We start from the raw sequence: 15,048 nt of genomic DNA, 5'->3' as shown, positions 1-15,048 counted from the left end.
TGGGCAACTTTTGTATTGTATTTTTTTTTTTAAACAGGTGGGGCTGCCACTGGAAAGGGGAGTCTTTCACCACAGCTGATGTCCCTTGAGTGCAAGAAAGAGATGCTGTGCTTTGTTTCTACTAGATTCTACACTTTGCACTGGTCTCAAACACACACACAGACACACACACTCACACACTGGATCTTTTTGGAGGGAATGTACCCCTTTTATCTTTTAACCCCTGCACAGTGCGCAGTGTGCCCTTTTGCTAATACTTACAGCACAGGAACTGGCAAGGAACTGGGACCTTGATGGTTTGAGTGAGTCATGTCCTTTTAAAATGTGCATTTAATTCCGTTAAAGTCTATCAATTCCTGTCATCCCTCTAAGGTTTTTTAACATGCAGACAGCGTAGCATGCTCAGTCGCAAGGACAGCTCAGTCCAGCCCAGTCCAGCCCTCTGGCGCGGATCCTTCAGACACCGACCAGACGAGTCCTGAGGAGAGACGTTTTGTCCCTTTAACTCTATTATCACTTTTAAAAATATTTTAACACATTGATGAATATTTAAAGCAGATTAATATTTCACTGTGGCACACCGCAGTCAGGAGATGAGAAAAAAAGATAGAAAAAGCAGCAGAAAAAGAGAGAGAGGAGAGAGAGAGAGGGGAGAGAGACGAGAGAGAGGAGAGAGAGAGAGGGGAGAGAGACGAGAGAGAGGAGAGAGAGAGAGGGGAGAGAGACGAGAGAGAGGAGAGAGAGAGAGGGGAGAGAGACGAGAGAGAGGAGAGAGAGAGAGGGGAGAGAGACGAGAGAGAGGAGAGAGAGAGAGGGGAGAGAGACGAGAGAGAGGAGAGAGAGTGAAAGAGACATTGAGATGCAGGGAGAGTCACCTCTTCTTCTTCCAACATGCAGTCTCGCAAGTCCTCTGCCTCGCCCAGGTCTCCTGTCCTGTCCTGTCCTCTCCTCTCCTCTCCTCTCCTCTCCTCTCCTCTCCTCTCCTCTCCTCTCCTCTCCTCTCCTCTCCTCTCCTCTCCTCTCCTCTCCTCTCCTCTCCTCTCCTCTCCTCTCCTCTCCTCTCCTCTCCTCTCCTCTCCTCTCCTCTCCTCTCCTCTCCTCTCCTCTGATGCATAGTCAGTCAGAGGACAGTGTAGTGTGTGAGAGTCCAGTACTGTCAACCAGTGTTGTGTCAGTGGAGTGCTGTTGCGGGAAAGCGCTGAGTCATGATGTGTGTGTGTGGAGAGAAGGAGAACGATGAGTTGGTAGGCGCTGTCAGGGGACGTTCATCTCAAACCGATGAGACGGATCATTACGAGTTCACACTTGCTCCAGTGACTCAATCCTCTACTCTCCCCTCTACTCCCTCCTTTGCCCCGCAGACCCAGCCGAGACTCTTTTGCATTTGCAAGACACTCTACACTTCGAAGGGGGGGGGGGGACGGTTTTGTCGACAAGCTCCAAATCATTTGAGACTAATTTGAGGTCAAAGGTTCACATGGGATGGGCATCAAACGTGAATGAAAGCCATTGCTATCAAACAGTATATGAGCACCGCTGAATGATAACCACGCAAGCAACACATGAGGAAAAATGCACCCTCAGCAGCCATTCTATAGCGCTTATCTGCAGTTCACCGAGTACGATATGAAGGATTGTCCTCGCAAACCATAAACTCTTAGGAGCCACTCAAAGTAATTCAAAACTCATCATCCACAGAGTGGCTTCATTTTTTTCTCCATGCATTAAACTAATTCATCATAGTCTAGGGCCCTATTGGCTTCCTCAAGAAAGGTGCATCATTAAACAATATCTTGTGAGGAAGAGACAGAGGTTTGGCCAGTGATCTGATTAGACTGCTGTCCCTGTAAACCTTATAGGGCTCCAAGCAAAAGAGTTCCCTGTTAGAACTCAAGCTTTGTTCCATAAATATGCCATTAGCAAAATGCATAATAGGGAGGACTTTTATATTCCAAACGCTGCTCCCTAATTAATGTTCCTGCACGCCTCACAATGATATTTGCATATTAATATGCAGTTAATGCGCCACGGGTGCTGGATAAATAACATCAGATACAAGCGTTCCTCTACTTTTACAGATACCAGATTTAGAGGAAAAAACTGGAAACAAATGGAGCATTTATTTGGCGAGCTGCAGTGCAATTTGTAAATATGCTACATTTTAATGCAATCATGTTTACATTTGCATTGCTTAAAGTTTTTCATTAGCATTTTCAAGTAAGGCTTGTTTTAAAAGGAAATATTCGGATGGAACTGAAGAGCAAAGGTTTATGTCTGTATATTAAGCCTACTGACAAACATTTCCCTTGGAGCCATTCCCAATGGGCAAAACTGTTGCAATGACATCAATCTGACGTCTTTTATGACATCATTTTGTCTGCTGGGTTCGAGCGTGCAGCATTGAGCTGCACAAAGAGAAAATATCTGACTAGACATACAGGTATAGGATCTTAATTTGATCACTCTTTTGTTGCGGATCGTTTTTCTGTACTGCAGGAAATGCAGTTGAGCTTTGTGATTTGCATAAATGTAACACAGGGTTATGTGAACAGCATTGCAATTTTCATGTAGCCTACTTTTGGCCAGCTAATAGCCTAACCACCAATCAAGCAATATTGAAATTAAAACGTTCAAATTATTATTATTCTGTGACAATATAGGTCAAATTAAGATCCGTAAGGTACGCCTTAGAGCTGTAATAAAGTATGGGATAGATTGCACAATATGAGCCATTGAAGGGAATGCATTGGCACGTAGGAACATGTGGAGGAGAGTGAGACAGAGGGTGGCGCTGTATTCTGATTCTATGAAGGGAAGTGTTGGTCTTCAAAGGGTATAGATGAGTGTGATATGAGAAATGGTAACCATGGACATATCTTTTCATGAGGATACAGTATGTTAGGTTCTGTTACTGTAAAAGGTCAAACATTATGGGCCCGTTTCCCTGACACAGATTAAGCCATGTCCCTGACTAAAAACACTACAGAGATTCCCATTGAGAATGCTTTTCGTCCAGGACTTGGATGTGATTGTGGGAAGTCTGTGGTGCTGGGGGTTAATACAGCTACACAACCGGTGATAAAAACAGAGAGTTAAAAAACATATTAACGTTCAAAATCGATAAATATCAAACACACCAACCCATTTACAGAGATCGAACTTTACTGAAACACTTGGCACACAAACTGAAAGGTAAAATAATAAGGTATTGATATTCAATCAATCAGCAATAAGAAGAACAAGAACCTGAGTCTTTCATGTCTTTCTTCTCTTCCTTCTTTCTCACCTCTTGTTTTCTCTATCTATTTCCATCCTCTGCCAGACCAGGCTCAACTAAGCTTAAAAGAAGGAAATATCCTCCTCACTAAAGCCTGTGAAATCCACATGTCAAGCTGAGCTGAGGTGAACGCTACGGCCTAGACAGGACACTATGGTGACAAGTGTTCTTTTGACCGGAAAACAATATGACCGTGTGTAACAGTAACATTAACTAGTCTAGAGAAACGCCAGACCAGCCTGGGTTAGCTGGGGAGGATAATATGCCTGTCTAAATTCTTCATGACTTATCTCTTCTTCTCCCACTCTCGCTCTTCCTCACTCACTCACTCTCTCTCTCTCTCTCTCTCTCTCTCTCTCTCTCTCTCTCTCTCTCTCTCTCTCTCTCTCAAACTATCTTTCCTACTCTTTCTCTCTCTCACTATCTCTTGCTTTCTCTCTCACTATCTCTCTCTTTCTCTCTCTATCCACACTCTCTCTCCGCACTCTCTCTCAGGCAGGCTTTTCTCTCTCTCTTCGTCTCATCTCACTATACTGCTAGTCTCGAGGTTTCCTTTTCTCTTTTAATACCCTTTTCAGATGTGGGAGCTGCGTTCAGTTTCGGAGTGATTCCTTTTCATTGAGTCTCTTGCCTTCTCCCTCTGTTTCTCTTAGATCTCAGCAGGGACCTGGCAGGCCCAACTTCTACAGTGTTCTCTCTCTCTCTCTCTCTCTCTCTCTTTCTCTCCCGCTCTCTCTTTCTCTCCCTCTCTCTCCCTCCCTCCTTCCCTCCCTCTCCCTCTCTCCCTCTCTCCCTCTCCACTGCTCCTGTGTTGTTTCTCTTGATTTTTATATTTACAACTAAGAGACATGGATTTCCATTTCATAGTAATCATCCAGTGCTCATCTGCCTTTTATTAATCTTACTGTAAACTGTGAAATCCTGTTTGTTAATTGATTGATTTCAATTCAAATTTCAAACAGCAATGGGGTGATTAAGCAGTATCTGTGACTTTTTTTAAGAGTCTTCTGCATTTTTGTTCATGTGTCAGTGAATATATTTGAGTGTGTCAGTGAATGTGTGTGAGTGTGGAACGCCCGACTTCCCAAATCCCCCCCTCACTGGGCGCAGTGAACTAACCTGCAGCAATATTCACACCTTTGACTTGAAAGTGTGAGATGAACAGCCTATATCCTAAGTGTTGCGTGCCATTGCTTGATAATCACAGAGACTGCCTCATGGATGTCGTAATCCTGCCGAGCCAATAGGGACGAGATTTGAAATGACAGTGAACCGTACGTTACCGTAGGACACACATATAATGCATATAGAATACACACATCCACCATATCGGAAACACACATCCCTATTTAATACATGCGCTTTAACATGCGCACATGCACACTCAAAACACACGTGCAGACACACACACTCTAAAGCCATGTCATACCTGTATATGATGCAGGCACAGTCTCTACACGTACCACAGTTCTCTATGTCTTGGCCTGTCCGGTAGGAGTGTCTCCTGGGGTGGAAAAATAGATGACATCATCACCACGGGACCATAGCATCCGTCACCTTGGCTTGAGTCACAGGAGAGACCATGATGTGACAGTAGTGCGTGCGTGTGTGTGGTGAAAAAGGGATTAGAAATAAGCAGGATCTCAGTTTTACCATCCCTAGCTAGGTTTCATCACTTCCTCTGAGAAGTAGCTAGCTCTTGTTTTTTTAATCGTGATGAAGTGTTGCCTCAGTCCCATGATTCTCCTCCAACTAACTCCTCATCTAGAATCCCACTCCTGATAATTTCTTATGAATGATTTCCCTCAACTGACTCCCTGATGATTACGCAAAAAATGACTCACTTTATCTTCAGGGACAAATTAATGCTGATGAGGTAAAAGTCAAGTATGAATTCATTACATGTAGATCTCAGAACAAGAGCCCTTGTGAGAGAAGATTCAGTGCTTCTACAGGCTTTAAAGACTAGTAGAAACGTATTTAACTTGAAAGATAGGTCAAGACTGTACAGTCCGAGTGATATACAGAGTCATATACACCCAGTGCACGCTAACCAGGTTGCCAGGCGCACAGTGTTTCCTCCGACACAATGGTGCGGCTGGCTTCCGGGTTGGATGCGCGCTGTGTTAAGAAGCAGTGCTGCTTGGTTGGGTTGTGTTTCGGAGGACGCATGGCTTTCAATCTTCGTCTCTCCCGATCCCGTACGGGAGTTGTAGCGATGAGACAAGATAGTAACTACTAACAATTGGATACCACGAAATTGGGGAGAAAAAGGGGGGTAAAAATTCACACCTGGATTGTACGATATTTGCACATGATTGTTTTTGGAATTATTCAAGTTAAGTCAAGTTGGTTGTTGATCATTGCTAGACAAACATTTTCATGTCTTGACATAGATTTTCAAGCCGATTTAAGTCAAAACTGTAACTAGGCCACTCAATGTTGTCTAGGTAAGCAACATCTAGGTATATTTAGCCTTGTGTTTTAGTTTATTGTCCTGCTGAATGGTGAATTTGTCGCCCAGTATCTGATGGAAAGAAGACTGAAGCAGGTTTTCCTTTAGGATTTTGCCTGTGCATAGCTGTATTCAATGTATTGCTATCCTAAAAAAACTCCCTAGTCCTTGCCAATGACAAGCATACCCATAACATGATGCAGCCACCACCATGCTTGAAAATACAAAGAGTGGTACTCAGTAATGTGTTGTGGATTTGCCCCAAATATGACATTTCGTATTCAGGACATAAATTTCTTTACAACACTTTTGCAACACAACAAGTTTTACTTTAGGGCTTTATTGCAAACAGGACGGACGCATGTTTTGGAATATTTTTTGTCTAAGAACATAATTCCACTTTGACATTATGGGGTATTTGGTAACACAAAATCTATTTTAAATTCAGCAATATTCACACCTGTAATACAAGAAAAGCTGGAAAAAGTCAAGGGGTGTGAATACTCAGTGATCAGTGATGGCACTGATCTCGTACAACACTGTGTACTACTCCCTTCACAGAACAGCGCAAACTGGCTCTAACCAGAATAGAAAGAGGAGTGGGAGGCCCCGAAATAGACTGACAAATGTCAAAGAAAGTTCTTTGTTTCTGGTCATTTTGAGCCTGTTTTTATTTTATATTTTACTAGGCAAGTCAGTTAAGAACAAATTATTATTTTCAATGACGGCCAGTTAACAGTGGGTTAACTGCCTGTTCAGGCAGATTTGTACCTTGTCAGCTCGGGGGTTTGAACTTGCAACCTTCCGGTTACTAGTCCAACGCTCTAACCACTAGGCTACCCTGTCGCTCCTGTAATCAAATCCACAAATGCTGATGCTCCAGACACTCAACTAGTCTAAAGAAGGCCAGTGGTATTGCTTCTTTAACTAGCACAACAGTTTTCAGCTGTGCTAACATAATTGCAAAAGGGTTTTCTAATGATCAATTAGCCTTTTAAAATGAAAAACATGGATTAGCTAACACAACGTGCCATTGGAACACAGGAGTGATGGTTGCTGATAATGGGCCTCTATACGCCTATGTAGATATTCCATAGAAAATCACCTGTTTCCAGCTACAATTGTCATTTACAAGATTAGCAATGTCTACACTGTACTTCGGATCAATTTGATGTTATTTTAATGGACAAAAAATGTGCTTTTCTTTCAAAAACAAGGGCATTTCTAAGTGACCCCAAACGTTTGAATGGTAGTGTATGTATTAATTTGTGTATGTCCATTACCCATTTTGTAATGTTATGAATTTACAAAACATACAATATGTTACGAAATTGGAAAAACATACAATGTGTTACAATTTGCAAAACCTTAGGGGTTAGGGTTATGTTTAGGAGTTGGTTATTAGCTAAAATGCTAAAGGTGTCCGTGATGATATTCGATCTTGAAACCTTTGGGTTGCTATAAATTTGCCTTATACAAATTCTAGCTTGGTGACTAACGTTAGCTAGGCTAGGGGATACGGTTAAGGGTTAGGGTTAGGGTTAAGGTTAAAGTTAAGTTTTGGAGTTAGGTTAAACGGTTTGGGTTAGGGGAAGGGTTAGTTAAAAGGGTTAAGGTTCATTTGAGTGTCCTGGATTTACATTTACTATGTTACGTCTCGTCTATGAGACCAGGCTGAAATATGTTATCCCACCCAGGCGTTCACATTCGCAACCACAGTACATTGGTGATTACACCGTTCATGATTACAGGCTTTTTCCTCCATAGACCACATGCATGTCTTCTCTCCAGGAGTTTTCCCCCCTCCTCTGATCTACCATGTTGGTATGATACCGACGGTGGAAAAATCCGTAAACAGCTTAGAAATGTGGGAAGTAGATTAATTAAAGTGTTGATGAGAATCATAAAGGGTTTACACTAAGAGCCTGTGCCGCAACTAAACCCAAAGCCTGCACCCGCATGACTTCATCATCAGCACTGATCGCTATTGCCGCCCATTGCAATGAGGAAATTATATAGAAATGATGTGTAGACCCCCCGCCTGAAAAAAATTATACAAATAAATAAATAATGTGCGTATTAATTTCTCACTTGAAGTTTTGAAATTTTGGTTGGGAATATGAGAAAAGTTTTGACTTGTTGTTGACGTGATGGATTTCATCATTTGGATTTAATCTCTCTCTCTCTCTCCCTCTCTCTCTCTCCCTCTCTCTCTCTCATCTGGCATCTCCTCACACCCTCCCTGCTTCTCCTCTCCTCCTCATTTTTACCAAATGTACATTTCATTCTGTCCGCCCAAAGTATTTACAGCCTCACCATGCTGGGGTTGGCCTATAAATAGATGGGCGGTAGAACAGGAAAGCTCAAACAAAACAAACGTCCATCTGTAATATGAATAACACAACACATGCTGGATTATAACAGGGCTGCATGCTGTTGGTTTTTCTATCATCATCCGAGGAGTGACAGCTACCAACAATAACCCTCGATTTGATTCCAGAATGAGAAAGGAAATGTTGTCGTGCCAAGCTATGATCACATTGTATACTCTGGGGCTGATTAATTTTCACATTGGACAAATCTTTGCACAAACAATAACCTCTCGAAGCAGAGCTAAGAGCATTTATGTGTGACATTTACTTTCTTGTCCTTTGTGTTTCTGTGCTTCGAGGCATTCCTTTATTCTTATCCTTACCTTATCTTTTCTATAATTCCACTAACCATTCTTCAGTTTTCTTAATTTGGTCCTCCTCTATCTTTAAAGTAACCAATTAAATAACATTTTTGTTCTCGGAATTCTGTTAGACTTATATAATTACAGTAGCGGGGAAGCCAAGCCTGGGAAAAATAGCCCTATGACAACCTGTTGTGATACTTGCTTTGTTTGCTCTATAACCTGTTAGTTCATATGCCTTGCCACTGTGATATATAGGCCTAACGCCGAGACAATAAGAAGACACAGTGGCAGAATACATTCAACCACACCTGTGCTTTTTCACAAAACCGGAGAGCAACATCTGCCCGGTGAAGTCAACAAAGCATATTGCATGTAACAAACAGTTAGATGACCTACAGTATGGTCAAGCAAGTTAATGTTTCCAACATTTTCGGACCACCTAACAACTATTGATTTAGAACCACAGAGAAATCGCAAAGAATACAAGAGCTGCCTCCACTATTCCAGCACCATTTCAACATCATCAAATTACCTACAAATGACCTACCATTATGTATGGTCCTGAGTCTAATACAGTGACAACTAAAATACCCCAAAACGATTTAGTCAAATCAATGTAAGCTAAAAATTATGTGGCTGTCCATGGTACTGATTTCTCTGTCTGTGTCTGTGTGTGTGTGTATATGTGTGTGTGCCTGTGTGTGTGCACATAGAGAAATGCCAATGCCATCCTCCTCTCTTTCATGCTGCCGAAACGGTCTATGACTCTGTCATACAGTTCACACTTTTAGTTTTTTTTGTCCTAGTTACCTGGTTAAAATTCTTGCTCGCTAGCCTAACTTCCTTTCATGGGCAACGATGAGCTAGCTAGTTAACATTAGCCTACTACATCTAGCTACATATTGAACTTCCATCCTCTCAGGCAAGGGGCACAATGTATGAATTTATGGTTGGATCAGAGTCACTGTTATAATCATTGGCCAGTACGAAGAATTAATGAACACCACAATCCAAAACCCTATCTCCATCTAATGCAGGAATGACCAATTTTAGCTTTCTAGCTAGCCACTAGAGGACAACACAATGAGATGCAACAATTCAAGTTTTTGATGTGATGTGAAGAAAAATCCAAACTGACTTCCCTTGACATTTTTTGGGGGGTGAGCCAGAGCTATTCACATTTGAGCTCGCTCAGTTTAGTTCAACACTGATTGGCTTTTATTTGATACTTTTTGGAACAAAGCAGGCCAAATGCTCATTGGTTTCCCTTGCATTCAATGCCATGGGCGGCAACAAAGTAATACTATTTTCCAGACATCATCAGATAGATGGGCTACACAAACAGGAACAGAGGGCCGCTGTTCTGCTCGCTCGGATGCTTTCTCTGGTGAGATATAATCAGCATCTTGTGAATTGAATGAAAATTATGACGAAAGATCAATTATTTTCTTGGTCCATTTTTGGGGGAAGCATGGCTTATTTATGTGACTGTATAATTATAATATTGTCCCCAAGCAAGCATTATGTATGGTCCTGAGTTTTCATGAACATCGCCCTTTATTTTTAATTTGTCAGGTCATATTCAGAGCACTAATTGGGAACAAAAAGGTAATTGCCGATGATCTGTGTTGGCTCAGTGGGACTCACTCACCCATCTCTCTCAGCCTCCTTCTTCTCCAGGTCCTGAATAACGTCCAGCAGTACCTTGATGGTATTCTGGCTGGTCTCCAAGACCCCTTCGAGGCTGTGCAACTGGGTCTGCAGGCTACGGATGTCGTGCAGGGGCCCGTTGGGGCCCATCAGTTTCTCTGCCACCCAGGTGGGATCCAGTTTACTCCTGGCCCCTGACACCAGCCCCCCCAGGATTTCCTGCACCTGCCTCAGTGTGTCTGCCTGGATGGAGGTCAGTGGCTCGACCGAGGAGCCCCCTCCAGAGCCAGAGCAGCCCCCGGAGGGGTACTGGCCGGGGGGGAAAGCGTGCTGGCTGTTGGGGGTGTTGGGCCCAGAGCAGAGTATCTTATGGAGGACACCAATCTGAGCCCCCAGCTGAGCCTGAGCCTGGCCCAGGCAGGTGGGTCTGGGGATGGCCTTGGTTGGCGAGGAACCCTGGTCCCCTTGGTTCCCCTTCAGAGGGACCTCCGGGGGTGTTTGAGCTCTGTGTTTCAGAGAACAGGCTCGGGGACAGTGCACAGGTGACCCTGATCTCCCTGACTTCTCCTTCTCACTCGCTCGCCTGAGTAGGGGCGACCGGTGGCCTGGGCCTGAGGTGCAACTCACCCCCTCTTTGCGTGGGGTGTATGGGGGAGGTGGCGGAGGTGGCGGTGGAAGTATCCTTCTCTCCCCTCTACACTCCCACTCTATCACCCTCCTGTCCTGAGTGCTGCAGTGTTGGGCCTGAGGTGGGGGGGTGTAGGGGGGCGCAGGCCGAAATGTGGAAGCATAGAGGGGCACAGTTTTTGTGGGAGTGGCGCAAGATGGACCCGTTGGAAGTGTATGGTAGGATTTTACCATTGGAGGTGGGGAGTTGCAGCTTTTTACGATGGGAGAGGGAGAGGAGCAGTATTTTATCGTTTGGATTTGAATGTGGGCGGAGTAGGAAGGAACTACTGGAGGTTGGGAGAAGCAGGGTGGTATGGTCTGACATGGGGGGTTCCCAGGTGGTATGGTCTGACATGGAGGGTTCCCAGGGAGTATGGTCTGACATGGTGGGTTCCCAGGGGGTATGGTCTGACATGGGGGGTTCCCAGGTGGTATAGTTTGACATGGAGGGTTCCCAGGGGGTATGGTCTGACATGGGAGGTTCCAAGGGGGTATGGTCTGACATGGGGGGTTCCCAGGGGGTATGGTCTGACATGGGGGGTTCCCAGGGGGTATGGTCTGACATGGAGCGTTCCCAGGGGGTATGGTCTGACATGGGGGGTTCCCAGGTGGTATGGTCTGAATTAAGGAGATGTAGGGAGGGACGGTTTGGGTTGTTGGGTGGCACAATGTCACAGTTGGAGGTGGAGAGGTGCAGTAGATTACTGCTTTATTTAAGGAGGAGCAGGGTGGGGCAGTTTGTGTTAGGATGGTGCAGGGGGCTATAGTTGGATTGGTGTGGCAAGTTGGGGCTGAGTAGGGGGCTATCGTCGGGGTGGTGGAGAAAGTTGGAGCTGAGCAGGGGGCTATCGTCGGAGTTGGATTCGGGGAGGTGGAGAAAGTTGGAGCTGAGTAGGGGGCTATTGTCGGAGTTGGAGTCGGGGCGGTGGAGAAAGTTGGAGCTGAGTAGGGGGCTATCGTTGGAGTTGGAGTCGGGGTGGTGGAGAATGTTGGAGCTGAGTAGGGGGCTATCGTTGGAGTTGGAGTCGAGGTGGTGGAGAAAGATGGGGCTGAGTAGGGGGCTATCGTTGGAGTGGGGCAAAATTGGGCAGTGTAAGGGGCTAGAACATGAGTTTGTTTTGGGTCGAGGCAACTTGGGGCTGTGTCCGGATCTATCATTGAAGTTGGTGATTGGGTGGGCCAATTTGGAATTGAGGCTTTGGTTGTAGTTGTGGTGGTGCATGTTGGTTTGATTTGAATCAGGGAGGTACAGGGTGGAACAGGTTCAGTTTGTGTAGTGTGATGTGGAGTGGTTTGAGCTTTAGATGGAAGCACAGATTTTCTGGGGGGAGATGTACAGGTGGACTCATTCTGGGAGACACAAGGCAGAACCACCTGAGGGGGAAGTTCATAACGTGGATGGGTGGAGGTTAGCACAGTTTTAGGTAAGGAGGCATAGTGAAGCACAGTCTGAGTTTGGGAGGTGGAGGGCACAGTAGGAGGTGAGGAGATAGAGGGTCTCAAAGTCGAGGGAGGTGGAAAGGTGGAGGGACAGTCAGTTTGTGTTTGGGTGGTGCAGGCCTGTACAGACAAGGGAGGTGGGTAGGTGTAGGGTCCCACAGCAGAGGGAGATGGGGATGTGGAGGATCCCACAGTCGAGGGAGGTGGGGAGGTGGAGGGTCTGTCAGTTTGTGTTTGGGTAGTGCAGGCCTGCACAGTTGAGGGAGATGGGGAGGTGGAGGGTTCCACAGTCGAGGGAGGTGGGGAGGTGGAGGGTCCCACACTCGAGGGAGGTGGGCAGGTGGAGGGATTGTCAGCTTTTGTTTGGGTGGTGCAGGCCTGCACAGTCGAAGGAGGTGGGGAGGTGGAGGTGGAGGGTCCCACAGTCGAGGGAGGTGAGGAGGTGGATGGTCCCACAGTCGAGGGAGGTGGGCAGGTGGAGGGCTGCACTGTCAATGGAGGTGGGGTGTTAGGAGGGGAGACACAGGGACTCTCCGTCTGTGTTGGAGTGGCACAGTAGGACACCTCCCTTCCTGGGTCACTGATTGCATTGTTTATGCGCCTTCTCCTCCTCACTTGGGACGGAGTTGCACTCCCCTGGCATTTAGGAGGGGAAAAACAAGAAGAGTTATGCCAGGAAGAGTCCATGTGATTCCCAACAGCAAGGGAGCTAGCGTTAGCCTCACTAGTCCTGAGGCACTGGGTTTGGTTCACCAATCCCTGCTTAGTCTTAAACCCAGGGCCGTTTCCATCTCTGGATGCAGGCTCTGAAAGGTAGTTGTGGGTAGTGTAGTACTCATCATGTTCGTTGTCCTGTTTGTCATCCCCATCCACCTCCACCGAGTCCCCCACGCTGCGGACATTTGAGAGCATGGAGGGCTTGGGCTTCTGGAAGCGGGGGGAGGTCTGGATGGCCATGCTAGTGCACTGCCTCCGGGAGAGTGGCAGCGTGAGTGAGCACGGCAGTGGGGGTGATGGTGGTGGTGCCCAGCAGCGCCGCGTGGGCCCTGGGGTTAGCGGGTGAGGGGGCGCCCGAGCCAAAAATGCCGCCACCACCTCAATGGTGTCTGCCATGTCCCCTCGGACTGCCCCCACCACCGAGGCCTCCGTAAGCCATCCTTGGGGGGCCATGGGGCTTGTGGGGCTGTTCTTCCGGAAGGGGTGTGGGCTGTCACACTCAGCGGCAGTCTTCTGGTAGCTCTTGGCTCCAGTGGTCCCGCTGCCTAGTCCATCCTCCAGGTCTTTGAAGCGGACCTGCTGGGTGCGGTTGCGGCGGCGCTTTAAGCGGCTCTCGATATCCGGCGAGTCGCGGTTCAGCAGCACTGAGCGCACTGTCATGGTGCCAGGCAGCTTGTCGGTGGTCTTGCTGTTGGTGTGTTGGCCAGTGACCAAGTGATTAGTCTCTTTGCTCACCATGTCTCCTGTGGTGTCTTGTTCTTTCCCCCGACATCCACAGTCTCTGCAGGCCGTTTGATGTGATGAAATCCTCTTTCAGAGAGTAATTATATTCTATCTAGCTCAATGCAATTTGTCTGTTGACTATTATTTATTCTCTATGACAATGGATTATCGGTATTATCGGATTTGTTGAGCTGGAGTGCCATCAACAAGCAGATCTGGGGAGACAGCTGTAGCTTGTTGGTTTGAGTGATCATGGAGATGATTGGAAATAACTGTCACACTGCAGTGCTGTTTGTCCTGTCATCCCCCGTCTGCAGCACTCCAATGGACTAGTCCTTCCTCAGGTGTGTGTGTGTTGCTCTGGATATCTGACTTCCTGAGAGATGTAACCAAAGCCAGGTGGTCTGTACTTTGCTCAAACTACAGATAGAGAGAACTGTATCCTGGACTTCATAAAATAAGTCTTCAGGGTGAACCGGATTCTCATAGTCCACCAAACTTCATTTATTTATGGTAATAGTCCACATAGAGTCCTGATTTCCTTATAGATCTGTTCTATATAGCCACATTAAATGTAGAATTGATATCAGCATGTTAAACATGGGAACAAGTGCCAACTTAAAGCATGGCTCAGATCTCCCTCATACAAAATCTTCTTCTAAAAGAGGACATTTCACATTAAATAAGTGTGAAGACCCAGAAAAGAGCAGTGAGTGTGAGAACGGGGCACACAGTTCTGTTGCATGACTCCTGGATACTGTACAGTCAGCTCCAACTTCGTCTTAATAATATCCCAGAAGATCTTGACGGGGGAACGGTACCTACTGACAAATAGGCATGACTCCCCTGAATACACTTTGTCCATCCTTCCCATCAATGAATCTGCAGGCTTGCCTTTCCAACCCACTATTGTCCCGTGGGGCTGGAGGGAGATTGGATTGCTAAGGAGGGGGATAACGTTGTGTGACTCCCCATGATGTTCTATATTCCTCTTTTGCTTTCTACACGTTTTCTCTCTCTCTTTCTCTCTCTTTTTTTCTCTTCCGATACCTCTTCTCAGTGACTCATCTTCCACTCATTTTGCTGGATAACAGGATAGCCCAGGTTCCTGAGGTGACCAGAGAGAGAGAGAGACAGACAAGAGATAAGACAAGAGATGAGACAAGATAAGTAATCAGCGCCCCCTCCACCCCCAGGCATTTACCTTATCTAGAGAGAGAGAGAGAGGAATAGAGAGAGAGAGAGCGAGAGAGAGAAAGAGAGAGAGAGAGAGAGAGAGAGAGAGAGAGAGAGAGAGAGAGAGAGAGAGAGAGCAGATGAGCTCCTGCATTTTCAGGATGTTTTTACAAAAATATAGATTTAGAGTTAGATAAACGTGGATTTTTCCACAAGGACATATACAGGATAGTACCCTCCACAACATAACATTCACTCCAAATC

The 15,048-nt window shown here is 46.0% G+C and overlaps 1 protein-coding gene across 1 annotated transcript in view; it reads right to left on the bottom strand.

Annotated features, from left to right (window-relative positions):
* LOC109892401 (mucin-2) overlaps positions 1-15,048 on the bottom strand; it is a 51,304-nt gene that overhangs the window by 19,290 nt on the left and 16,966 nt on the right. The window contains exons 2-3 of the mRNA XM_020484902.2: positions 10,061-14,716; positions 4,707-4,781 (exon numbers count right to left, since the gene is read on the bottom strand). Coding sequence (XP_020340491.2) covers positions 4,707-4,781; positions 10,061-13,623 — 3,638 coding nt within the window. The 5' untranslated portion in view covers positions 13,624-14,716. The remainder of the gene's footprint in view (positions 1-4,706; positions 4,782-10,060; positions 14,717-15,048) is intronic.

Source organism: Oncorhynchus kisutch, linkage group LG6 (assembly GCF_002021735.2).
Source record: "Oncorhynchus kisutch isolate 150728-3 linkage group LG6, Okis_V2, whole genome shotgun sequence".
NCBI lineage: Eukaryota > Metazoa > Chordata > Actinopteri > Salmoniformes > Salmonidae > Oncorhynchus > Oncorhynchus kisutch.
The sequence above is the reverse complement of the archived record's forward strand: the minus strand, read 5'-3'. Positions and strand labels throughout refer to the sequence as shown.